General features: G+C 35.7%; 1 protein-coding gene across 1 annotated transcript; it reads left to right on the top strand.

The window, feature by feature from the left end:
- The first annotated feature begins 1319 nt into the window (after positions 1 to 1319).
- Positions 1320 to 23482, top strand: LOC120626486. The gene is made up of 19 exons (XM_039894014.1): positions 1320 to 1437; positions 2311 to 2498; positions 2890 to 3053; positions 4844 to 5144; positions 5308 to 5372; positions 6304 to 6403; positions 7007 to 7114; positions 7842 to 8006; positions 8683 to 8735; positions 9500 to 9572; positions 15186 to 15309; positions 16208 to 16395; positions 17519 to 17682; positions 18280 to 18533; positions 18748 to 18853; positions 19275 to 19374; positions 21449 to 21556; positions 22848 to 23012; positions 23349 to 23482. The coding sequence occupies exons 1-19, from the start codon at positions 1320 to 1322 to the stop codon at positions 23397 to 23399; spliced, it is 2595 nt and encodes an 864-aa protein (XP_039749948.1). The 3' UTR covers positions 23400 to 23482.
- Positions 23483 to 26093: the final 2611 nt, after the last annotated feature.

Genomic DNA, 26093 nt, shown 5'->3' with positions numbered 1-26093 from the left:
AATCAGGACTTTCCATCGTAGGTAATTATTTGCGCAATAAAATGGCAATAAAACATTAAATTATTCCGTTTACTTTGCGATAGCGGGCTGGCCGATAGAACGCGTAATGCGGTCACATCAAACAGATTCGTATTTAATCTACTGCCCTGTAATTATTGCTAGTTTCAAAGTGGTGATGAATATTTCTGATGTGCCGTTTCCATTGACATCGCGATATTTTTGAGAAACAAAAATAAATCCTTTAAACATTTGTATTAATAGACCAGCAGGTCTCAGTTGACACCAAATTTAGCTAGCCACTGCGGTAAGTGGCCATCGAATAACGATCAAACCAATATTTTTATATATATGCATACTATAGCCATATACAAATATATGGGATGGTTAATGAATATTTTTATGAATAATATACATAAAAACTTATAATATACAGTTAAAAACCCAGACACTGAAAAACATCCATGTTCATCATACAAATATTTTCAAGTTATGGGAATCGAATCCGCAGTCAGAGAGTAGGGTCACTGCGCTCTGCTGCAATCAGCCGTCAAATTATTATAAATTTAGCAATTGTATCTGCCAACCGATCTTATTTCAACTCAGTTTAAAACTTGGTTTTCAGAATGCAGAATATGGATTTATTTTCTAAATCTTTGAAATCAATATGTCTTCAAGCGCAATGTATCGAATCCAATACACCAAATCCAATGCTACAAAGCGATTCAGTGTTTCGGTTAGATGCCATGGAAAAATCAAAAAACTTTACTAGTCCATTATCAGTCATCATCAGTAAACTTGTATAAGATTTGCATTCTCAAACAATATTCGGGTACAAAGAAACTGCTAGGCAGACATGTTCAAAAACTATACTTTTAAATAACAACCACAAGTTGGTTGTTTTTAAAAGAGTAATAAATGTTATTGTTTTTAAAATAAGATATATATTATATATATATTTATTGACATACGCAAACTACGAATTTAATTAGACAGTCAAACCTTTCACCTTTGTTTTTAAACAATATTCAATAATATACTGAATCTATATATAGTATTATTTTGTTCGTCAAAACCGACATATTGAACCCTCACAAAAACCGCTATAAATTTATCCACCCATTAGTAGGCGGATGAAAAATGTAAATGCGTCATACTCCAAAATACAAAGCTGCACATCTTGTTTATCCAGCCGAAATAAATAAGTACAATGGAAACAGACTTACATTTTACAATGGATAGCAAAGTGCAAACTTACACAGATAAATAAAGCCGACGTATTTACTGAGCTCGCTTTCGAAGTTCAAACAAAAGCTGAAATAATGGGGTTCCTCCACCGCCTGTGGAGGAGAGCTACCCAATGCAAAGCTTTAGAAGAGTCAAGCGGCGAGCTCGAAACTTTGTTTTTCGAATCTGTCTACCGTGTAACGTATTTTGCAGGTAATCCTGGGATTGAGGGTTGGATTAATATTTTAATGCTATTAACTGGAGTACGTCGAAAATAATTAGAACTTTAATTATTGGTGGAAAACAGTCAAAACTATTAAATAACTTTTTTAGATGGAAATTAAATTAGAAACTTATTTCTAAAGCCCCAATAGGGGTACCAAGTTTTAAGGGACAAGGAGGGTTAGTAGAGCGTGTAGTGTGTGAACGTGTTAGTAGAACATAACCGTATGAAATTATAAGTATAGTCAGCTTATTGTAAATTTTTTCGACGCAGTGATGAATGTCGTTGCCTTGGGAGATATTCTAAATTATATTTCCTGGAACGTATTAATTCTGAATTGGCTGATGTCTGCTCTGGTGGGAGACTGTCTGGGGCACCGTGGGGATCGTGAAGATATCAATTACGTTTTAATAAACAATCCCTTCTTTTTAACTAGCCACATACATTGCCACTCATAGTCAGTTAACACAGTATTAAATTTGGAATCTCGCAATCGTGGAGTCGTTTACGAGAATTGAAACACTGTAACCTCAAAGCAAAATGAACGTTAATTCCCTCCCATTAGTGTCGCAAATTCCGTAATACTGTTTTTATTTTGCTAAGAGCTCTTGCTATGAAAGTGTAAATAATGTCAATAAATAAAATATTATACTTTGGCGTTAGAGAGTATAAAGAGTAGAAACCGACTCTATGATTGCGAGATTGCAAATCTTATACTATGTTTACCTACTGACGATTTGATTAGGAGCGTAGAAATCTCATAATCTATATTTAACATCTCAGTTTCTCAACTAGTTAAATAGTTACTTCACTTAAAAAGTCTAAAATAATTCACTTTTATTAACTAGCAACTTCTTTATTAGGATGGTCAATTCTCGACAGCAGCATATTGTACCATATCTACAGCGGAATTCTAAAATCATCTGTTGGTTTTCTGATTTGCTGTGAAACTTGGCAATTGTTTAGTGATTCGAGTAACTTGGATGGCATCATCGATAACGTGAACGTAACGCTTATGCACTTCATTGCGTTATACAGATACAAAAATATGGTAAGTTGTCTGTCATCATGGGGTGCCCCATTACGGACCCACTACAGTGAACGGGTCTTCTTCCAGAATAAGAAGGAGTTAAGGCCGTAGTCCACGCTGGCCCATGAGTCTTTGAGAACATTATGGAGAACTCTAAGTCATACAGGTTTCCTCGCGATGTTTTCCTTCACCGTAGAAGCAAGTGGTACTTTAATTGCTTAAAACGCACATAAGTTAGAGGTGCGTACGACTGGGATTCGAACTCGGCTCCCCAATAGTGAAGTCGAATTCCTCCCCACTGTGCTATCATCGCTTATGATAGAGAATCTGTAAGGCATTAATAATGTGCTATAGCTATATTTTATTATCTCAGCTAAAGTAAAGTAAAGGTTTAACAATAATAATTTTTCAGCGTGAAAATCGAGCCATTTATAAGAAATTAGCATCGGCTATGGAATCGCCATATTTCGACACGTCAACATCCAGACGTAAGGCTTTGATTAAATTTTGGGCAGCTAGGAACGAAAAATTCTTAAAACTACTCCTTGCTTTAGGTTCTTGCACATTGGGTGCTTGGTAAGTAGCATTTGTATTTACGAAATACTTTGCACGCTGCAAACAAGTTCTCCTGTTCCACAAATTCTCCCTAACATTCGGGGAGAAGTTGTTTGCTCTGAATTTATATTTGTATAGGAGCTGAAAAGCTTCTACGCTTAGTTCCAGACTTGCATGATTATTTCTGGTTCTCATGAACTGGAAGAAAATATTAAACTTTGTTTGAAATTTTTGTAATACGAAGTTTCTGAGAGCTTTCAGCTTTTCAAACAAAATGCATGAGTTGTAGGATTCACTTTGAACCAGATATACATATTCGACTTGAGAGTTTGTATACAATATATTATTAGCAAAGTATTAAAATATCTATAACAATTAATTCCTCAAGTAACCTGGGGACCTGTTTCTTTATTAAGTAAAGGAGAAAATTTTAGGTCATTGTAATTTAACTTCTCAGCGGACAGTAGCAAACCCCTCATTTTGGCTTTACGATACTAAATACATGAATTGTTTACATATTAATGAGGACTTCAGTGCTGAAGTCCTCATTTATATGAGGAGTTTGCTGCTGTCCGCTGAGGAGTTAAATTAAACAGACTTAATGGAAAATGTTAGATAAGAAATCTTCTTGGTTAACCTTTAGTAAACGAATCAACTAAAAAGCGATTTCGATTCTTCCTTTTACGATTACGTACTATTCTTTGTTAGTTCATAGGATCAGAGACTGGATACCAAATTGTCTTGCAAACTTTCAAAGACAGGCCAACCCCTCAATTTTCTGACTTAGGTCATCGTTGCTTACCCAGCGCTACCGACTAATATGTGTCATTATCGCTGTTATCATCATCATCATCACATCAACCGATAGATGTCCACTGCTGGACATAGGTCTTTTGTAGGAAGTTCCAAATTCCACGGTTCTGAGCCGCTTGGATCCAGCGGCTACCTGCGACGCGCTTAATGTTGTCTGTCCACCTCTTTTGGGGGTCGACCAACGCTTCGCTTACCAGTTCGGGGCTGCGATTCCAGCACCTTGGGACCCTAACGTCCAACCTTTCTCCGAACTATGTGCCCGGCCCATTGCCACTTCAGCTTCGCGACTCGTTGAGCTATGTCGGTAACTCTGGTTCTTCTTCGAATCTCCACATTTCTGATTCGATCGCGTAGAGATACTCCGAGCTCTATATTCTTAATAGCTCTCTCCATCACCCGCTGAGTGACTCTGAGCCTTCTTATGAGGCCCATAGTAGCCGCTGTTAATCCAAGCATTATTAATTCGAACTAATTTTTGGTTACAACAAATGGTACAGTTGTCACCAAACTTTCTCTTCCCGCGGGTATCGTATGAAGAGACTAGGGTAATAGAACATTGGGCAGCAGCGTCCTCTGTGCTACAACTACAAAGCGTCTGCACAGCGTGGTGATTGTGGGCACATGCTCCCGCTAGAATGGCTTTTTGTCTAGCAATGGACTGTTATAGGCTTGTCATGATGACATGACAAGCATCACTCCAGATTTAGGTTAGGACTTTATATATTACAGCATGCTACACGAGTTTAATTAATGTGTTGTATAAAGTCAGCCGTATCTTTGCCGTACACATTATGTAAAAATAAAAAAAGTGCCAGTTGAGTAAAAGTACCATAAATAATCGTATGAATTTTATTATTTTCTTTCAGAGACTGTAGTAAAAAAATAAGATGGGTTAACGTATCTGTAGGGTCAGAAAGTGTTGAGCTGGTTCTATTTTCTTAATCATTTGGTGTCTAGGGTAAAAAGCTAAGGAATAATCAACTCATTTTATTACACAGGCATATCTATCCACTGGTTGACGACATTGATTATAATCTAATGGTATCAGCTCGATTTCCTTTCGATTACCAGACTCCGATAAGATTTCCCATATTCTATGCTATAGTGTTGATAGTTTTCAACTACGCATCTCTGTTCGTGATGGTGAACGACCTGATCATGCAGGCACATCTCATGCATTTGCTGTGCCAATACACCGTACTGGCGGATTGCTTTGAAGGCATTATTTCTGATTGCATGGATGAAAATTGTAAGTGCGTTGTTAAAATTTATAATTTTAATCACTTAGCTTATTTTAAAATTGTCCTCTCTGCATACTTTATTATCATATGCAGGTGCACACATTACAACTAAGTTGTAACTTAATAAAGTAAATTATAATAAAATAGATAATAAATTATAATTAAAATAAACACTATTTTTGTTTTCAGCTAAGGACCATATGAAATTTGTCATGATGGACTCTTTCAAGGATAGATATTTAAAGCGACTCAGCAATTTGGTGGAACAACACAAAATAATTTTAAAGTTTGTTACTTTTATTTCCTTAATAACCTGAATATATTTTTGTATGTCATATTCCACTGCAATCTCACCCGGTGGTAAGTGATGATGCAGTCCAAGAGGGTTAACCTGTTAGGGAGTAAGGTGGAGGAACTTATATTAAACCCTTACCCCTAATAGGTTTCTACGCGATATCGTAACGAAACGCTAAATCGCTTATCGTCTTTGTCGGACAGTATTACACGTAATCACAAGAGGTGTTATACTCAGTACTCCTTAGAGGATAACATCAAATTACACTCAAACTGTGCAGTGGTTTTGTTTGCAGTATGTTTTTCACCAACAGCACGACTAGATAGCAAAATGTCATTACCATCAGCACAGAATAGATAGCAAAATGTCATTACCATCAGCACAGTATAGATGGCAAAATGTTAATTTGCTCAGTTAAGCAAATTAGCGATTATATGCCTAGCCAATTAGCGCTCAAACAAAGTTGCACCTTAGAACTACGAATTAGGGTATGTTTTACAACATATCGACGATCACACCAGGTTCGTAAGTCGCGACCAAAATGAAAAACATGCCCAAAGCTTTTATTGAAGTAATACTTTAATTTAATTAGCGAATCAGTTAATTTCTTACACGAGAATTGAGCGTCAAATCTTACGGTTACATTTGAACGCCACTTTAATGGTCAAGTGCTATATTGGTTAGAACAAGAAAAGTTAGAACTGAAACCAATTGTTGTGTATATAATTTATATGGCTGGAGGTATAGAGTTTTGCCATTAGTTTTACAATAGTGCAATGTATTACTTCTGTAGAAGTATAATAATAATACTAAAACTCTTTATTACACCAAATAATAAAAAAGAACAATACAGGGCGACCTTATCACTGGTAGTGATCTCTTCCGGGCAACTACTAATTTTAAAAATGTCCGTACCTTACAGCAACACAACGGATCTAAAACACTCCCTGAGCGTACCGATGCTAGGTCAGCTGGCAGCGAGTGCTATGCTAATATGTTTCGTCGGCTACCAAGCTACCACTGTGAGTTTTTTTTATTCCTCTTGGCAATTTGTCCAAATTATGTGCAGTAAAAGGGAAAACTCTTTTATTTTAAATACTCGAGACTATAAGTTTACTATTCATTTTGATAAGAATTCATATTTTTTTATAATACGACCAATAGATTAAAAATATTTTTTTTAAATATAAAATATCGCGTTTTGTCACTTAAATATAAAAGTTATGTATGTGCTATCGCTGATTATTTCGAAGGCATTATCAAGCTCTGCAACTTTTCTCTAGAAATCAATTATATTACATCTCTCATTGTTAAGACAGCGTTCTTAAGAAATGTTTTCGTTCGAGCGTTTTTTTTCCGACTTACTTTGTAAATTTGACTACAACAAAATGGCCGTTTCAGTTTTCAGGTTAATATAATATAGCAAATGGCACTCACGAATAATGTTGTTTTATATTGGCGAAAGAGTTTTCAAAATCGGTTCAGTAGATCCACAGCTTACCCCGAAAATCTCGCAAACCAACAAACTTAGTATGTTAATAATGAAGAAGTTGTATATACAATAGACAACATAATAAATATTATATGATGAATAGCTGCCACTTTAATTCTTGTCCTCATTGCAGACTGTTGGGCGAAATAAAGTGAAATTTTTCATGAGCCTCTTGTACTTAATGTACAATCTATTCGAGTTATCTATATTTTGCAAATGGTGCGATGAAATAAAATTGCAGGTACGTTTGAAAAAACCTAATGCCTATATTAGATAGTTTCACCGATTTTTTTTGTGAATGATTTATTTAAGCTTATTTCTGTATCATCTTGATATATAATGCGTTTTCTTGTACGTGGTCTAATAGAGACTAACATTGTATGATTCATTTTTAGGTATCTTGGTGGCCTCCCGATTGCATCAATATAGCGAGATAGTTAAGAAAAGATTATTTAAATTAACAATTGTTAGAGATATCCCAATTTAAGAATAAACTTCCTTATTGGCTTAACAGTACACTTTTCTTAAACAGTAACTTTTAGGTAAAGTACCCGTAGGGTGCCATCAGGTCCCCGTAATTAATTACCTCATAACTTATGATCTCATGAACCGGAAATAAGTAGAGGGTTGACATATATGCCAATAGAAAAATAACAGTGTAAAATATAAAATATACAAGGAACGTGTTTTTTCCTGGTAGGGGCTCCTCGTGTGATGTTGAACTGGCACTTAGAAAAATTTCTGTTTATTTTGAATATGCTTAATTATTAAGTTTCTCTGTTAAGAAACAGCTCTGAAGCCCTGCCTACTATGTAAGAAGATTAGTGTTTTTTTCTTGTATGGACCCCTCGCGTGAAGTTTAACTGACACTTAAAAAAAATTCTGTTGATTTTGATTTTTTCTGTTAAGAAACAGCTCTGAAGCCCTATCTAGTATGTAAGAAGAATGTGACGATGAACTATTTTCAGAGTGAAAACATCGGCCAATCGGTGTACTGTTCCGGCTGGGAGCGAGGTCTTGCCACTACTCCGGGTGTGCGCGCAACTCTGCTCATCGTGGCCAGTAGGGCCCGCAAGCCCCTTGTACTCGCTGCGGGAGGCTTGTTTGACCTATCACTCGCTTCGTATACCACTGTGAGACTCGATCACAGACCTGGCTGGCTGTCCCTATAAAAACACAGCATACATTTTGTTTCTATTTAAAGCGCCAAACATTTGGCGGCGATTCGTTCTTGAGTGAATGAATGTTTGTCAGAATGAATGATAAAATTTTCGAGTACCCTAGACATAGTTGCGCAATATTAGATAACATCAGTATTAGATAACATCAGTATGTCATAGTATATTTATTTATTTATTTAATCAGTGTAAATTGTTCAATACTTTGGTCCTTTCGTAGCAAAAGTCAGTACCATTTGCAAATTTTCATGTTTTAATAATTTTTATATTAATAATTAATTAGCCAAGGAATTATTAATGAGTCCACCAATAGCGTCCAGCGATGATCCTAAAACAAAATGTCGTCGTCGTAAAATAAACGGCATTTTACCAAAACTGGCGTGCTGTGTTTAAGTATATAAGTATATTCCTTCTCAGATGGTTAGTCCGATGTCTAACCACAGAAGGGACATAGCGAGTTTTACTCGTACCTGAAAATATGGCGATGTGGACGAATCTTTTATCACCGTAGCTTTAAGGTCTTCATACATTATTGCTTATCTATAATTATAATAGTTAATATATCTTTTAAAATTTACAGGCAGCAAAATTGAAGTATACCTAATAGAAATGTATTATTTTTTTATTTCAGTTAGTGAAGACGTCTTACTCAGCCATCACTGTTTTACGGAGACTACAACAGAATTGAATTGTATTAAAAAAAGTAGTTGATCGGTTAATATTGTTTTAAACACTAAGATTAGCATGAGCCAAGCACACTAAAGTTGCGATCCGTAAAGCGTGCTTAGTCTTTACTTAGGTCTAATTGAGATTTAGAAGAAAAAAAAGTAACACTAAAAAAAACTGCACTGAAAAAGCATTAGTTTAAAAAAAATAATGACATTGTAAGGCATGCTCCTAATATAGAATGCACGTTACGATTAACTTTTATATTGTTATTATATTATTAAACGCTTATTTAAATCCATATAAAAGTTTTTTTTAACTTCGAAATAAGTTTATAGCACTGGGGGATTTTCTGGACTGTCTAAGCCCGAGCATATGCTATCAGTAGTATCTTGATCTGTTGTTTTTTCATTGTTATAATCTTTTGGGTGTGATTTGTTTTTAAGTTCGTAATTAAATCCATCGCTTTTCGTTTCGGAGTTTTTCTCAGCATCCATAATCTCTTCAGCTTTAACAAGCACTGGTTTACTGTTATAGTCTGGAACATTCTTTTCACTTTTAGGTTTACTTTCATTAGAATTTTCATTTTCATGTTTTAAGTTTTTTTTTAGTTTTACACTGTCATTTATAAAACTCCTGTGAGTCAACTGATGATGACATCGTGATTATCACGATTGCTGCCGGCTGAAATTAGTGTTACTCCTTTTGCCCATAGGAAATAGAGCATTTATCATTTCCTATGACCAGATTAAATATTAATTTTAATGTAAAACTGGGTACAGATGGGAACAACGCGGTGAACAGATGACATCAGGTGAGTCGCTGGGAGCCGCTGGAGGCAAGAGGCCCAGAACCGTAGATTGTGGAACTCCCTACAAAAGACCTATGTCCAGCAGTGGACGTCCATTGGTTGATATGATGATGATGATGAAGAAAACTGGGTAGCAGGATAGCTGTACGACTAAAGTTTCTAATTTTGCATTGGTCTTAATAATTATAACTAACATTTATCTATCTAACTATAATGATTTGACGGCCGATTGGCGCAGTGGGCAGCGACCCTGCTTGCTGAGTCTAAGGCCGTGAGTTCGATTCCCACAACTGGAAAATGTTTCTGTGATGAACATGAATGTTTTTCAGTGTCTGTTTGTTTAAATGTATATATATAAATAAATATAAAATAAATATACTACGACATTACACACATCGCCACATAGCCCCAAAGTAAGCGTAGCTTGTGTTATGGGTACTAAGATGACTGATGAATATTTCTATAAATATAATACACATAATTACTTATAATATACAGATATATTACATGTATTTATGTGTGTTATTCTTAAAAATATTCATCAGTCATCTTAGTACCCATAACACAAGCTAACCTTTCTTTGGGGCTAGATGGTGATGTGTGTATTGTCGTAGTATATCTATTTATTTATAAAGCTGATGTTTATTTGTTAGATTAAACACACTACTCGCCAGTCTCTCGTTTTTGAAATATTTTTTTTGGATTTATTAGCCATGTAGCACCATCTAGTAATATACCATTTGCCAATCATGAAAGGAATGTAGCCAATGGACACTTGGACAAATAAATAAACGACTTCCAAACTTAACTCAGGAGTAAAAACCGGAAAGTACCTAACCTAAAACTTAAGTTTTGTTTGCACAAGTAAATATTTGGAATCGGTCGGGCATAAGAAACGACGGACTAAATATATTTAAATGAAATTTTATTTACTTTGTAGATCGTTCTGGGAATCTGTTTTTGTAAAGCATTGAAATTTTATGTTTAATTAGTAAAGTTCTCTTGCAAAACAAAAATTAAAATCTAAAATTGTACGCAAAACTTTTGACGTTTTGCTAGAGTTAGATAACCATATTTGGGGGTACAGCTAGTTTCCTACTGAGATAAAAATGTTAATGTCTGAGTAAGTATCACAGAATGATAGCATTAGTAATCGTGACTAAAATGGACTGTAAATCGTGGCTGCTTTTTAGGGTTCTGTACTAAAAAAAAGCGTCACTCATCACTTCGTTGTCCGCCTGTTAAGTCATTCAATACCTTTTCCCTCAAGAACGTGTCGAAGGTATCAAGTTACAATTATTAACATGAAATGCTCAGATTAACAAACTTTCGGATCTGCGACAAAAAAATGTATTCATTCATTCACTTCTATATGGAATCTGTAATTAAAAAAAATAGGGCTCCATTGCCAAAACAATAAAAAAGTCGACCTTTTTATTTACCATATTTCGAATCTCTCAAGAGAATCTAAACTGAAAGGGTGCTAAAATAACAAGGTTCAAGGGCAACGGAAAGCCCTAAAGTCTTGAAATTTTGGCAAGAACCAATGTCTTACAAGTAAAGGGACCAATCCGAGTATCAAGACAGCAGAGAGAGAAGTTTATACGGAACGTTTGGTGCGCGAGTCCGGTACGCACTTGACTGTTTTGTGAACATGTGATAAAACATCCATAAAAGTAAGCTCTGCGTAGTCCAATATGGTGAACAAGAATGTAGTAGCTGTTTAAGTACGAAAAAGTAAGTTAACATTTTTGCTTAAGGTGATCATTTTTAATTTTTATGATATCCCAGTGGTTCGAAGTTCTGCTACACTTTCGGGGGTTAGAGTTCAATCCCAGTACCTTTAAGTTTTCTGGCTTATGTGCGTTTTAAGTAATTAAAATATCACTTTCTTCAATGCGGAAGAAAAATATCGCCAGTATGCCTGAGAACTCTCCGTACTTTCACAAAGGCAAAGTCCACCAATTCGCACTGGGCCTGCGTGGTGATTAAGTTCCGATAGGACGAAAGAACAAAAATTATGATCATTATTTTTTAATTCTACTTAGTATTTAGTTATTAATTTATCATCATCATCATCACAGCAGGCTAAGGGTGATGATCATGATCATCATCTTCAGACCTCTGGACACAGGCATCTTTTCTCATAAATTCTCCACCGATTGGCGGGCTTTAACAATAATAATTACAAGATGGTGATAATAACCGGAAACGACGGCTTAGCGTGCTCTCTGAAGCACGGGGGACAACTATTTCCGACGATTACCTAATTCTAGTCTTGTATTGAGAAGTTACCAACAAAATGCACTATTTGTAACAATTATCGCCCAACATCGATATGAGTTTAGAAAGTTAGACCTATCTGTTTAGTATTTTGTACAACTCTAACCACTCGTAAACAACGTGTGTAACACTGTTTCTTTTACTTATTTTAATAACCATATTCAATACACTAGGTATTCAGTTTAAAATAATTTCTAAAAAGTTGAAATTCAATTTAAGAGCTTTTTACGGTTTCACTTCTTCGCTCTTTCCTTTTTCTAAACGTGCGCTAAAGAAAAGTTAAATTACCAATTTTGGGTGACGTTCCTTGCAACTTAAGTTACGTAAAATTCACTGTTTTAAAATATTTGATGGAAGCAGGTGCTACTTTTCGGGATTATATGATATTCATTGAACAGTTAACTTAATTTGCTGAAAACGCGAAAACCAGAAAAATCGGTACGCAGCAATTTATAATTTGTTCAAGCTTTATACTCCACACCAAACAGATCTTCTAAAATGCATCGAATACTCTCTACACACAGTTTGCTCCGACAATGGACGGCCGAGTGGTGCAGTCGGCAGCGACCCTGCTTTCTGAGTCCAAGGCCGTCGATTCCCACAACTGGAAAATGTTTGTGTGAATATGAACATGAATGCTTTTCAGTGCCTGTGTGTTTATCTGTTTATTATAAGTATTTATGTATATTATTTATTAAAATATTATACAGTCGTCTTAGTACCAATAACACAAGCTACGCTTACTTTGGGGCTAGATGGCGGTGTGAGCATCCTCAGGAGATGTTTCCTTGACAATTAATAAGTACGTTTAGCAATTATTCATCTGTTACGCGTGGAGTATAAGATTTACTGGTTTTCGCGGAATAAAGCAAATAAGACTAAATATAATGTTCATTCTAAATAAACTCACTAAGTATTTAGTCATCATTATCACCACATCAACCCATTACCGATCCACTACAGGGCACGGGTCTCCTCCCACAATGAGAAGGGTATAGGCCATAGTCCACCAGCGGGGATTGGCGGGCTTCACACAGGGCCGCGCCGACCGCGACCCCGTTTTTTTCACGAATATTCATGAACTACTTATATTTTTTTTATTTTTTGTTAATTTAAAATAAATCTTTCCTAAGCAAGTAAAAACAGTTCGCTTCCGCTTGGCAATTTCTGTAAAAAATAAAACTTCATAAACCAAAGAGGATTCAAACACTATACGTTAAACAACTTCAATTCGTAATATCTTTATATCCATACAGCTGACTTTATTTAAAAGAAAACCTTAAGAAGAAATTGTCCAGGAATTCATTCTCAACTCATTTACATTTTCTATGGTACACAAAAGAAAAAAATCAACAAAAATTATTTTTAAGTGACAGGAGTCACATTTGGTGATTTTTAATTGGCATGTGATGTAAGGAGGGACTGTATCTGATGTCTTTCAGTAAAAACTGTGGCAGTGGTTTACACAAAAACTTTTGGGTTTTCGGTTTCACAGATAAGTCTCAGAGACAGTACATAATGTTGCGAAAGCCTATGAAGTATTATTTCGGTTTTCATTTACACGTTGTATAAAGCATATGTATGCTTGAAGAAATTGATTAAAACGCACGTAGCTTAGAAAAGTTAGAGGTGCCTGGGATTCGAACTCGACCCCCAAAAGTGTCGCCAAAATCCTAACTTTCCTAGCTTCTAAACCTAGCTTCTAGTACTCGTATGTATTAAAATAATAAAATTATTTAATAGTCCTACAATATATTTTAAAGCTTAGGTTAAAATCACTGCAGCATTTCCCACGGTTAGGTTATACGTATAGGTTATTAATTACGATTCATTTGTGCGATCATGCAATGACCAAATGGATTAAGTTTCGTGAATGAATAATCAGAATTGAAACTTAATTACAGTTTCAGTGATTTCAACCGGTGTTTCCATTATCTTTGCGTTAACGAAATAAAAAATTGATTTAAAGTTCTCGAAAATTCTTATAGCAACGAGGCATTATTATTTAAGGTATCAATCAGTTGCCAATTACAGTCCACTGCTGGGCTATAGACTATTTTTTATATGTAAATAATTTTAAATCGTGCTGACGATGTGATTGAGATTGAGATTGTGAGATGGGTGAAATGATAAACAGTGTTCCAGATTAACCAAAAGTTCGTACCTAAATCTTCCACTATAGTATTTTAATTTAATATATATAGTATTTTAATTTGAAAACTCCATACAAAATTGACAGATTAACATTTCTTTCGTGTGATGTTTCTTAACTTTACCTTGTCATTTATTGTCAGTCGGTCAAATACTGTATTTATTAGAGTAAATACGGTATTAGTTTTGATGTCCCTTATGAGCAGTATTATAGTCGGAAAAATGTAATAGGCCCGTTTTGACATTTGTGCAAGACCATAGAATGTAACTTGGAACGAAACTGAAAGAAACAAAAAAATAAAAATCAATTACATACAGTGTTTTAAAAAATACGTAAATTTTTTTTGGACGTTAAATAATATGAAAGAATATATCGCGAGTATTCTTTTTGCGCTTACTTCATAGTAGCATGCAATTTATAATTGTTGCGAAACGTTCCGAAAACAGTTACGTTCTCAGTCTTTTTTTTTTTATACTAGAGCTGTAACCATTTTTTTACTGAATATCGAAATTAAATATTGAGTAGTTATCTTTACTGCAAAGAATGAGCTTGGTTCTCAAAATGGGTTCTAAATAATGAGTCTGAGATGATGTATCTGACCAAGCGGCACATGACTGAAGCGTCCCCGCGCGCACTGCGCAGTTTTTCGTTCCTCATCTTGTAAAGTTGACTGTGCGCTCGTTTAAGTTTGATGTATATTGTTTACTATTACGTTAACTATGGCTCTTCTAATTTGGACATTAATTTAAACATAGTGATTTGACTCGATTTTTGTGTTTGTTGTTATATAGTACTAAGTCTGTTTCAACATGTTGAAAAGTGGACGTATAATTAACAGCCAGTCACGCGTATTGGTTGTGAAGTTAAAGGAATACTTTGAACGAACGAACACTTTACAATACATAATAATATCAATCAAGTACTGATACAAACTTTAATTGATTTATCGTGAGTATCGAGTACAGAGTCTTATGGTTCCATAACTAGTTACGTCGCGATGACAAATGTCAAAACGGGCCTATTACATTTTTACGACTATAGTAGACTACATTGATGATTGTAACGAAGTTTTATAAAAATTGAACAATTGTATTATTTTATCGTACATTATCGTCTGATAAAATAACAAACATGGAAACGCGCCAAAGTCTATATTTAAGCTTGGTTTTTGTCCAAATCATTTTAGATATCCGTATTACGAAAACGTATCAAATTGTACCAGGGCATAATGGAGGTACTGGGTCTTGTATGGAAGAAGCTCACAAATACAAACGCTCTTGAGTTAGCGAGTGGACAGTTCGAAATAGATTTTTTTGAGTCTGTGTATAGAGTTATCTATTTCGCAGGTAGGAAAATTGTGTTCGTTATAATAAATGTATCTGAACTCTTTGTCCCAGATCTGCATATTATTTTAATCGGTATTGAAAATAATTTAAACTGAAATTAATCATCGACATCCTAATATATCCTATCACTATACACAGGACTTCTCTCTGTCTTGTGAAACCAGGATTGCAGGCAACGCTCTTTTAATGCAAGTTTCAAGTACTAGTAGAACTTTTCGTGGCAGAGCTCGTCCGGGGAAGTCCTACCGCCATGCTTTTTGCAGAAAAGCAGCATTGATCCGGTCTACAGGATATGGTTACCGGCGTAATTACAGGCATATAAGGCTAAACCTCTACGCTCCTCACCGAAACAGAGAACTTCTTAACAAAACATCAAATATTGTTTAATATTTATATAAATTGTATACGTTGTTTTGTTGTACGTACTTTTTGTGGTGTGCATCAAAAGAATATTCATTCATTCATTCATTCATATATATTTATTTAAGTGATGAAATATTTATTTTATGGGTATATTCATCTATGCACCACCTAACTATTTTCTGTTTTTGTTTTCTTCGCCATTGGTTGCCTGGAAGAAATCGCTATGCAGCGATAAGACCGCCAAATTGTACCTATACGTTGTTTTGTCATACCTTACTTTACTTTTCTTTTTTTATGTACTTTTTGTGGTGTGCAATAAAAGTATATTCATTCCTTCATTCATTCAAATAACTAATCATGACCCTAACCGGAAATCGAAAAGACTTTCTGATCTGATTTGTCGACCTCCCTTACCACGAGACAAAATACATATACTTTAATATTACTCAACAACCCTATACAAAAACCTCATACCCAAACAAAACAGTAGGTAATCATTCCGAACCAACATAATAAATTGAATGAAATACTTCAGGTCTTTCAGCTTCTGACCGCGGGGTGCCGTATATGATATACAGTTCTGCTGTGAAAACATTGCAGATTTTATTGGTAGCTTTCGAACTATGGTACCTGTTCTCAGTAACTTGGACTATCGATGGAATTACAAATTGTATGAACGTAATACTTATCCAATTTGGTGCCTACTACAGATACAAGATCATGGTAACTACTTATGCTTTTACTTATGACTCATTATAGTGGGTTTAGGCCGTAGTCTACCGCACTGGCCCAGAGCGTATTGTTGGACACCATACGCCTTAGAAAACATTTGTCAGTAGGGTGGTAACTAGCAACAGCCGAAGCCTTTCACCAGAACACACAAGAGAAGATTCAGAATTATTAAATTACCAAATCTCCCCTCGAACCCGGGGCCTTCAACCTAAAAACAAGAAGTCCAGGGAGGTCGACTACACATTGTAAGTTATTGTAAAATTGTGACTTACTGCCATCGTTTAAAGCAATATTAGTTTAAAGTTTACGTTTTTTGACATCAAGAAACAAAACTTCAACAAAATTAAATAAGCATCAGTAATTTTGCGAAATGGGTAAATAAATAACATTTGATAACTATAACTTGGCATGTGTCCGACATTAATTAGGATTTTTTCCAATTGTGCCATTAATCTTTTTTCAATTTATAGAATTGTTTGCAAGAAATTATTAAAATTATACTACCGTACAACGAATGTTCATGATATGTGTCAGTGCGTATTTTGTTATAAATACGGGTGCATTAGTGGTACATTTCAGTGTTGGATAGAAGCAGGCGTGACTTTGCGGAAATCCATGATATATTATGAATGTTAAGCTTAATTTGCTATAATCCTGAGGATGCTCCAGTTTCGGAGCGAAACGTGTGTAGAAGGTACATTGCCGAAGATCTGTTTGGTGTGGAGTATAAGGATTGAAGAAATTATATAATTTAGGACTATAGCAAACTAAACCGAACTTTCATGATATAGGTACACTTCAGTCTTGAATTAAGGCTCAGATGGAGCAATTGTTACCTCGAGGTCGTAGTAAGCGATAATAGCTCTAAGCGATGGTATTAAGGAGACTAAGCATAATAACCCATCGGTGGACAACTTGGAATTCAACAAAATAATTAGAGGAAGGGAAGCTAGCGTGTCAGTTGGTAGATCAGGTACGGTGCAATCAAAGTGAGGTAGCACCAGCAATCACATCTGGTTATGACTTGATCGCTGAACTCATAACCGTTGAATAGTATAAAGATCTAAAAAAAATGATAAATATGTATCTCATGTTTAAACCTCTATAATTTTAGAAGATTAATAAAGAAATTTTCAAGAATCTTGCATCGTCAATGGAATCACAAAATTTCGATCTGTCTACGAATCAGAGAAAAGTGATCCTAAATGTTTGGCGTACCAGAAATGAGTCGTCGTTGAAACTACTCTTGTTCTTAGGATCTAGTACCCTTATTGCGTGGTAATTAATTTGTTTTAAATAATAATTTTAAGGAATAACGCTTTTTAATCGGTTCATCTTTTAAACATTGCAATAAAAAAAAAGAAAACCTAAAGGTTGCGACGTTTCATACTTCCACATGTTAAAAAGGACAATTCTATTATACGTGAACAGTGCTGTATGAAATGGTTGGTTCTAAACTGTATTTTGTTCCAGTACACCTGCGGTGTATTGTAACTAATATCTTGTCCATGACGACCTTTTAGTCCCTAGGCAAACGGGAGAATAAATTGCGATACCTTTATAAGAGAGGCAGAAAACCGCTTACCAAATGCAACCATTTTAACTGTGGTGGAATAAACAAACAAGAGTTATAGATTTAAAAAGAGACGTTAGATTTTTAATTAATTGATCTTGCTATGTCAAATATTATTTGAAAGACACACACTTCACCCTGTATCATCAAAAAGTAACCCCAGTTAAATCTATTTCCTTAAGTGCCACGAGTTTTGGCACTTTTAAAAGCTATGGCTACTCACTCATCGCCATCTTCGAATCTAGAATTATGCTACTAGTCGAAAATTTTAATAATTTTAATTTATAATTTTGATGTGACAGGTTCATTTACCCTCTAATGGATAACTTGGAATACAATCTACTGTTGGAGATCAGACTGCCTTTTCAATACCAAACACCGTCACGATATCCATACGCATACATGGGAAACCTGATAGCTTTATTTTACATTTCTTATTTTGTGATGTCAACTGACCTCATCATGCAGTCGCATTTAATGCATTTGCTTTGTCAGTTTGCTGTGCTGAAGGATTGTTTTCAGAATATTTTGACAGACTGTAAATTATTATTAAAAGGTAATTATTCCTAATATTTATATACCTTTTTATATTTATATTTCTATCTAATAATTTAAAAGTCATCTAAATCGTTAGAAGCGGTGAAACAGCTTGATATAAAATTCAATAATAATCTTTAAAAAAATATTTGTTAAAATTAAACGCGAAAAATTAAAAAGGAGAAATCCTTCGTTAGTCTGTATCTTATAAATCTATAGGTTTTTTTTAACAGATGAAGATACTATGGATCTAGCAAATGATCATTTAAACGAAATGTTCAGGCGAGAATACATTAAAAGACTTGGAAACTTGGTGGATCAACATGTTTTCATTTTGAAGTGAGTGCCAGTGCCACTTGTACCTAATTATAATAAACAACATAATCTCATTAAAGATTTATTTAATAGGTACTACGGGAAGTTAAAATGACTCCATTAGATTATACATACAAGGTCATTTAGAAAGTGGGTTTTTAAACACTAATTGCTTAAAAACGACTTTGTTAAACAACTATTAAAATATTTTCAACAAATAAATATTTTCTACAATACTTTTAAGTCGGTGCCAAGTAAATGTAAAAATTACACTTCCTATAGCATTTCCTTTTATAAAGTAGCAAAGTAAGTACCCGGTAATTTTCTACATAAAAGTAACAACTAATACTCGAGTACATTTAAAATAACGACGTACTCGGGTACATTAATATTTAATACACATAAATTGATAATAAGCTTTGTATAATATCTTTTATTTTTCCAGCAATACGCTCGAGCTCCGTGACATTATGAGCACGCCGATGTTAGCCCAGCTGATCTGCAGCACGGTGCTTATTTGTTCCATCGGTTTCCAAGTGGCAACTGTAAGGATCACATCATAGTACATACGCCGAGGAAAATGCTTTTGAGACCCAGACCCGACCCCAAAGATATTTTTCTATTTGTTTGCTACATTAAGGGTTCAAAAATATGTTCCTCCTATTTGGTAAAGCAGCGCCACCTACCAGGTCCAATTGTGCTATCAAATCAATGAGAAACCCATTGCAAAAACGTGCGTGTCTGTTTCAGCACTATTACTTTGACGGCATAGTTTCGTCTTGGGTCTTGGAAAGTGAGAAGTGCAATCACCTCCCTCATATCTAAGGTGATGGAGTCTATAATAAACTCCCAATTGCTAAGATACCTGGGAGAGCGCCGACAATATGAGTTTCGACATGGTAGATCAGCAGGTGACGTGGTTTATCTCAGCCACCGTTGGGCGGAGGCAATTGATAGCAAAAGAGAAGCCTAGAGCCTCTCCTTTTCCTCTCAATTACCCAAAAGCCTTTGATCGGGTATGACATAAGGCACTTCTACCATTTTTGCTACCTAAGACTTTGTGCGCTTGGACAGCAAGCTTCCTTAATGGTCGCAGCATTGAATTCGCAGTCAACGGTTTTCGCTCCAACTCCAAGCGAATTAATGCTGGCGTTTCGCAGGGTTCAGTGTTATCACCTTGGATAATAATATGTTTAGTTATGCAGATGATAGCACGGGTGATGCTCTCGAATTGGACTTTAATCGAGGTGTCTAAATCTCGAACAAAGTCCAATTCCGCGCTCACTTGGAAGGTAAAACTAAACTAGCTTCCAAAACGCTTGGTGTGCTCAACAGAGTAAACCCGTTACTTTGCAACAAAGCATCAGGCACCTCTTCACCAACTCCCTCCATGTGATCGGATACAAAAGTTTGTTTGACTTCCTATTTATATTTTTGTAGTAATAATTGACGGACCAAGCAGATGACCCACCTGATTATAAGTGGAAAATCATCACCTATAAACGTACTACAAAGTGCCACAATGTGCCAATCTATGTAAGCCGTAGGTTTAAGCCTTATTTACCTATTATTACACCGGAAACCACATCCTTTAGATCGGAACACAGCGATGCTGCTTTGTGGCAGAAATACGCATGGCGGACATACTTTCCTGGACGAAATTTGACACAAAGGGCTCTGCAATCTATTTGCCCAACCAAACAACCGTGGCTGTTATTTGTCGTTAAATGTAAACCTTGTATGGATTAATCGTGTCGCGAGAATTTGTTTAGTATGGAAAGGTATATACCTTTTAACCACACTTTGTGACATCATGCTAATATGAAAAGGTTTCAAAGTTTACGGCACAATACTCGCCACCAGGAGTTGGTAGGTGGTCTCAAGATTATTATGACAGGTAGATTAGAGGGATCATGACCGAGCTCGGACCTAGCCATGTTATATTGAAGGCTGATAATGAGATTTTCTTCACAGAAAAACCCAATACCATAAATATATTGGCCTGATCCAATAATCGAATCCGCAGTATCGACATCTGTAGATAAATAAGACAAACGAAACTGTGGTAATGTGGACATCCCTTGACCTGTAGGGCCAACAGTCATGGTAACAGATATTTATGTGTATTTCTTCGTCCTTTTTCTGCGAGACAAAAAGAGAAAAAGATGAGTAGATACTCGTACGTATAATATTTTCGTGGCGCTCAAGCTTGCCTTCCTGAATGACTAGTGTGACGTTTTCAACCTACGTTTACATATTCGGATGCGGGAAACTTAACTATGTTTCATGTCGAAAGATCGCCATCTAGTTACAATACTGGGATACCGTATTTTCACTAGATGGCGCTTTTGTAATACTTATAAATAGTTAATTTACATGTGATCGAATAAATAAACGTATGTAGAAAATCTCAAACTTCGCACTCAGGACCTTTTAGCAGTAAACACCCGCGATGACTAACGACGACGAACGACGAGTCCTCCTCGAAATGAGTTATAATTTAATTTTAAATGCTCCGCAAATTTTGGCGGTGTGTATCAAATTTGGTTACCTTTACCTAACCGAGTTACCTTATCCCCGAGGCTACATATTAATTAATGAATAATATTAAATTTTCAGTCAGTGAACGTGAATTTGACAAAATGGCTCATGAGTGTGTTTTATTTGGGATACAACATGTTCGTTCAATACGTCATATGCAGATGGTGTGAGGAAATAAAAATTCAGGTTTTGTTTTTAAGCCTTCTGAATATTATTATTTTAAACCGTCAAGTCAACCCATTACGGGCCCACTACAAGACACGGGTCTCCTCCCACAATGAGGAGCCTTAGTCCTGCATGCTGGCCTAGTGTGGATTTGTTGACTCCACAATCTCTTGAGAACAGTATGGAGACCTCTCAGGCCAGAACAAGATTTCCTAACGATGTTTTCCTCACGGTGTTTGTGTATATTTATAAATAATAGGTAAGCGTAGCTTGTGTGATGGGATTGTACTGACTGATGACTAAGATAACTGATGAATATATTAGGTTGTTCGGAAAGTCATTTCGTTTTTTCCCGCCAGAGGACTTAATTACGTTTTTTCGAAACTAACTTCACACTTAAGCCCCATAACCATTATATGTCTTGAGAGCTGATATTGCAAGGCTTGTGTGTGAAAAAGTTCTATTAATTCTACCCAGTAGTTTTTGGTTGGTGCCCTTTTAAATATGGAGAGCAATAAGCAGCATTTTCGTCATATTTTACTTTTTAACTTCAGAAAAGGTAAAAATGCTGTCCAAGCGAGAAAAAAATTGACGGATGTGTATGGAGAAGGCGTGTTAACAGTACGCCAGTGCCAGAACTGGTTTGCAAAATTTCGATCCGGCAATTTTGATGTCGAAGATGCACCACGGTCTGGAAGGCCGGTCGAAGCTGACAAAGATGCGATAAAGGCATTAGTTGATGCAAATCGGCGAATCACCACACGAGAGATCGGTGAGAGGTTAAATTTGTCGAATTCAACTGTTTATGGCCATTTGAAAGGCATGGATTATTCATTATACGAAAACTGTCTTTCATGTTCCCCAAAAAAAACGAAATGACTTTCCGAACAACCTAATATTTATAAACCTCTCCATAAATCAACATCTAAAGCGTAACTTGTGTTGAGAGTACATTGCCGTTGTAGAGTATAAAAATTTGAAGAAATTATACAATATATAATTATACAATACAGCATTATACAGCAGCACATGAAGTTTATTTAAAAACTTTTTAAACCTTCTTTTCGATAATTTTTGATTTGTCGGTTACGTTCATTCGGGGGAAAGCCTTGATATAGCCTGTATAACTTTCCTCGATAAATGGACTACCAAACAGAAATATGTTTTTCCAATTCGAACCAGTAGTTCCTGTGATTAGCGCACTCAACCAAACAAACTAAGTCTTAATTTATTTAAGATTATGACATCGAAAGGATCCTTATGGGGACTATTTGTTTGATGATATATTTAACAAGCTGCTTGAACTTTTTAGAGTGAGGGGATCGGTGAAGCGGTGTACTACTCAGGCTGGGAGAATGGTATCGTTACGGTGCCGGGGGTGAGCACATCGATCCTGTTAATCTTGGCGCGCGCGAACAAGCCCGTGCGCCTTTCTGCTGGGGGAATGTACGACCTTTCCTTGGAAGCTTATGCGACAGTAAGATAATGAATCTCAATCTATTAATGATCTACAGCTAGGAACAGGCTTCCGCGCTTATAAGGGATAGAGAGAGAGAGAGAGAGAGAGAATTAGAGAATTGATCCACCACGAGGCTTCAGTACAGAATGGCAGGCTTTATGGGTTATTATATCAAATCTTTGTAATAATAACTGAGAGCCACGGATTAACTCGCTCTCCCATGTATGATAAGAAACAAATCCAGGCGCTCGTGAGACAGTTCAGGATTGGGTTTAGTATTTCCGACAGGCCTAGCGTAAATCACGCTATATTGTACAAACGCGGACGTCACTATAACTACTTCTTTATTTTCAGGTGGTGAAAACTTCTTACAGTGCCCTCACGGTTCTTCTTCGGTTTCGTTAAATTCAAATAATATCTTATACCTGAAGATTATTTTAGAATAGTTTATTTATCCTCTTTATTGTTTAACTCTTTCAATGGCACGGGTCACTATTAAAGATAAGTAATGTACCAGTCCAATTTTTTTTTTCTTGTCCTTAACAATGAAATGGTTATTTATTTAGTTACGTTCGATTGCGAACGTAAAAGAAGAACTGCAACAGCGTATTAGTAAATACCAAAAACTTAGGCACCATCCCAACCCGTACGTAACTCAGCGTTAAACTGCCAGCTGGTTGGGAAAGGTAAAAATATTCTACACCTAAATAAATCTGTGTACACCACCTGTCCGCTCTCGCTCATCTTGTCCTAATCCAAAGGTTGCCTGGCACAGATCGCTACTAAGCGATAAGGCCGCCTAAACTAATATTATAAATGCGCACGTTTGTTTGTTTGTTCGTTCGTGGTTCTTTCAAGCCCTAAGGAACCAATCAACTTGTTTAATTTGTATAGAGTAAGTTGAAAGGACGGAGCAATGAGCTACTAGTAACATAAAATCAATGGGACGGAGAGTGATGGGACTACTATGAACCATAGTAAATGCGGACGAACAACGCGGGCAACAGCTCGTTTATAATATTTCTAAGAATAAATGCAAGCCTCATAAGCAAAGCGTTGAAGCGATGCTCTACTCCCGATAAATGAAAGTCAAGGACTTTTCGAAACTAAAAATTCTAAGAATTCGAAATTCAAAATTAATTTATTTCAATTAGGCCTAATTCATAAGCACGTTTGAAACGTCAAGTCAGTCTGTTTGTAGTGACTCTACCACCGGTTCGAAAGGCAGATTCCACTGAGAAGAGCCGGCAAGAAACTCAGCAGATTGCTCTTTTCTAACATCATTTTAAAGTTTAACAATCTTTAGAATTTTTCTGTTTTGTGAGAGATGAGAGCGGAGTGGCCTGCTTCCAAGCAGCCTTGTCGTTAAGGAATTCATCAATCGTGTAGTAACCACGATTTGTTAAATGTGTTTTAATATATTGTTTAAACTTAGGTAAAGGTAGATCTAATATTACCTTCGATATCATGTTATAAAAGCACGTACCCATCCCCACAAAGGATTTCTGTACTTATCTCAGACGATATGCAGATATCACTATTTTATGTCCGTTTCTAGTTAGTCGACTGTTTAATCGACTTTTTGTTTATAATTACTTATGTTTTGTTTAATAAAGATTATATTATCTATACTTATAATAAAACTGTAACTTGAAGATTTCTGTACATTTAATATATTTTGAAAATTTTGACCGGGGGATGCTTTGTAAACGATACTGAAAAAAACAGATTTTTATTTAATTTTTGTCCGTCTGTCTGTCTGTCCGGGCATCACGTGAACACTACTGTACGGATTCAAATAAAATTTGGTATAGTGGTAGCTGATATTCCGGGTCAACATATAGGGTATAGGGAGGGATATTTTTATCCCGATAAACAATAAGCTTCTCCCGGGAAATGAGATGAAAATTTTTATCAATTTTACTTTATAGCTCCGTTCAATTTGAACCGATTTTAATAATTCTTTTGTTATTTGAAAGTGTATACTATCAAGCATGTATTGTGTAACTTTAATGAAGATCGGATAAATATTGTCGGAGATAAAGGACATAACTATTCACAGATAACAGCGAGTTGCAAAGCATATGGGACAGTGATCGAATGCATGCGTACCATCCTACTTATATTATAAATGCGAAAGTTTGTGAGTAAGAATGTATGGATGGATGGATTGACATGTTTAAAGTAATCATTAGTACCTACAAAAATGTCTGGGAGGCTGAATGCCTAATTGTTAGGACACAATAACCGCTTTTTATTATTATTTGTCAATCAAAACACGGGTACAATCTTAAGATGGTCCTATCAGATCCAAATAAATAGTAATTCAAATTGGACCTATCGTTTAGACGTTACTACGGGTATAGAAGTGCTAAAAGATATTAAATCCGATAATAACCGATTTGATGCAGACGAAGTTGCACGGATCAGCTAGTTATAAAAATATTGCGAGGCTACTGTAAGTATACCTATTTCTTTAAATTTGTATTCGCGTGATCTAATTTTATATATCGATCGCACAGCTCTTTTCTGTAGTATAAATGACTGTATTTCTCTCACATTACACTTATACGAAAATATTATTATATATATATCAAGAAAAACCATTTGTTTAAACTTATTTGATATTTTTTTTAAACAATTATTTTATTTAAAGTAAAAAAAAAAAAAATTACAAAAATATTTATATTTTGTATTTTTAACATGAAGAGCCAATCATCAAATAATTATCCTGAACGTTCAGTTAATTCTGACGGATTTTCGCTTGTGGATCTAGCGTCTTATAGTATTTCAGTACAAGTAGGCCTAGAGGGTGTGAAATTTGTTGTGGGGGTGTTATACTAAAGTGAACTTTGTAAGAACGTTTTTCTATATGGTAAGTATATATCGCCTATTAACAGAGCAATACTTCGGTAGGTATTTGAGGGACACGTCAGTCAAAGTACCGCCGCGCCGTGCCCATCAATCCGAGGCGTAGGTGTTAAGGCTGCCAGCCACCGGAGCGGTGCGAGGCAGCGGAGCCGAGAAACGGACTAATGCGGAGCGCAGTTGCGTACTGTGTCTGGTTCACAGCAGCGGAAATTTTGTGCAATCCTATTG

The sequence above is a fragment of the Pararge aegeria genome, chromosome 9, assembly GCF_905163445.1.
Source record: "Pararge aegeria chromosome 9, ilParAegt1.1, whole genome shotgun sequence".
In the NCBI taxonomy this organism is placed as follows: Eukaryota; Metazoa; Arthropoda; class Insecta; order Lepidoptera; family Nymphalidae; genus Pararge; species Pararge aegeria.
This window is presented reverse-complemented; position numbering and strand designations above follow the sequence as displayed.

Coding starts and splice junctions, on each gene's coding strand:
- LOC120626486 (XM_039894014.1), top strand. CDS start 1,320: ATGGGGTTCCTCCACCGCCTGTGGAGGAGAGCTACCCAATGCAAAGCT. Junction 17,683..18,279: donor TCTAGTACCCTTATTGCGTG/GTAATTAATTTG, acceptor TTGATGTGACAG/GTTCATTTACCCTCTAATGG. Junction 18,534..18,747: donor CTGTAAATTATTATTAAAAG/GTAATTATTCCT, acceptor TTTTTTTAACAG/ATGAAGATACTATGGATCTA.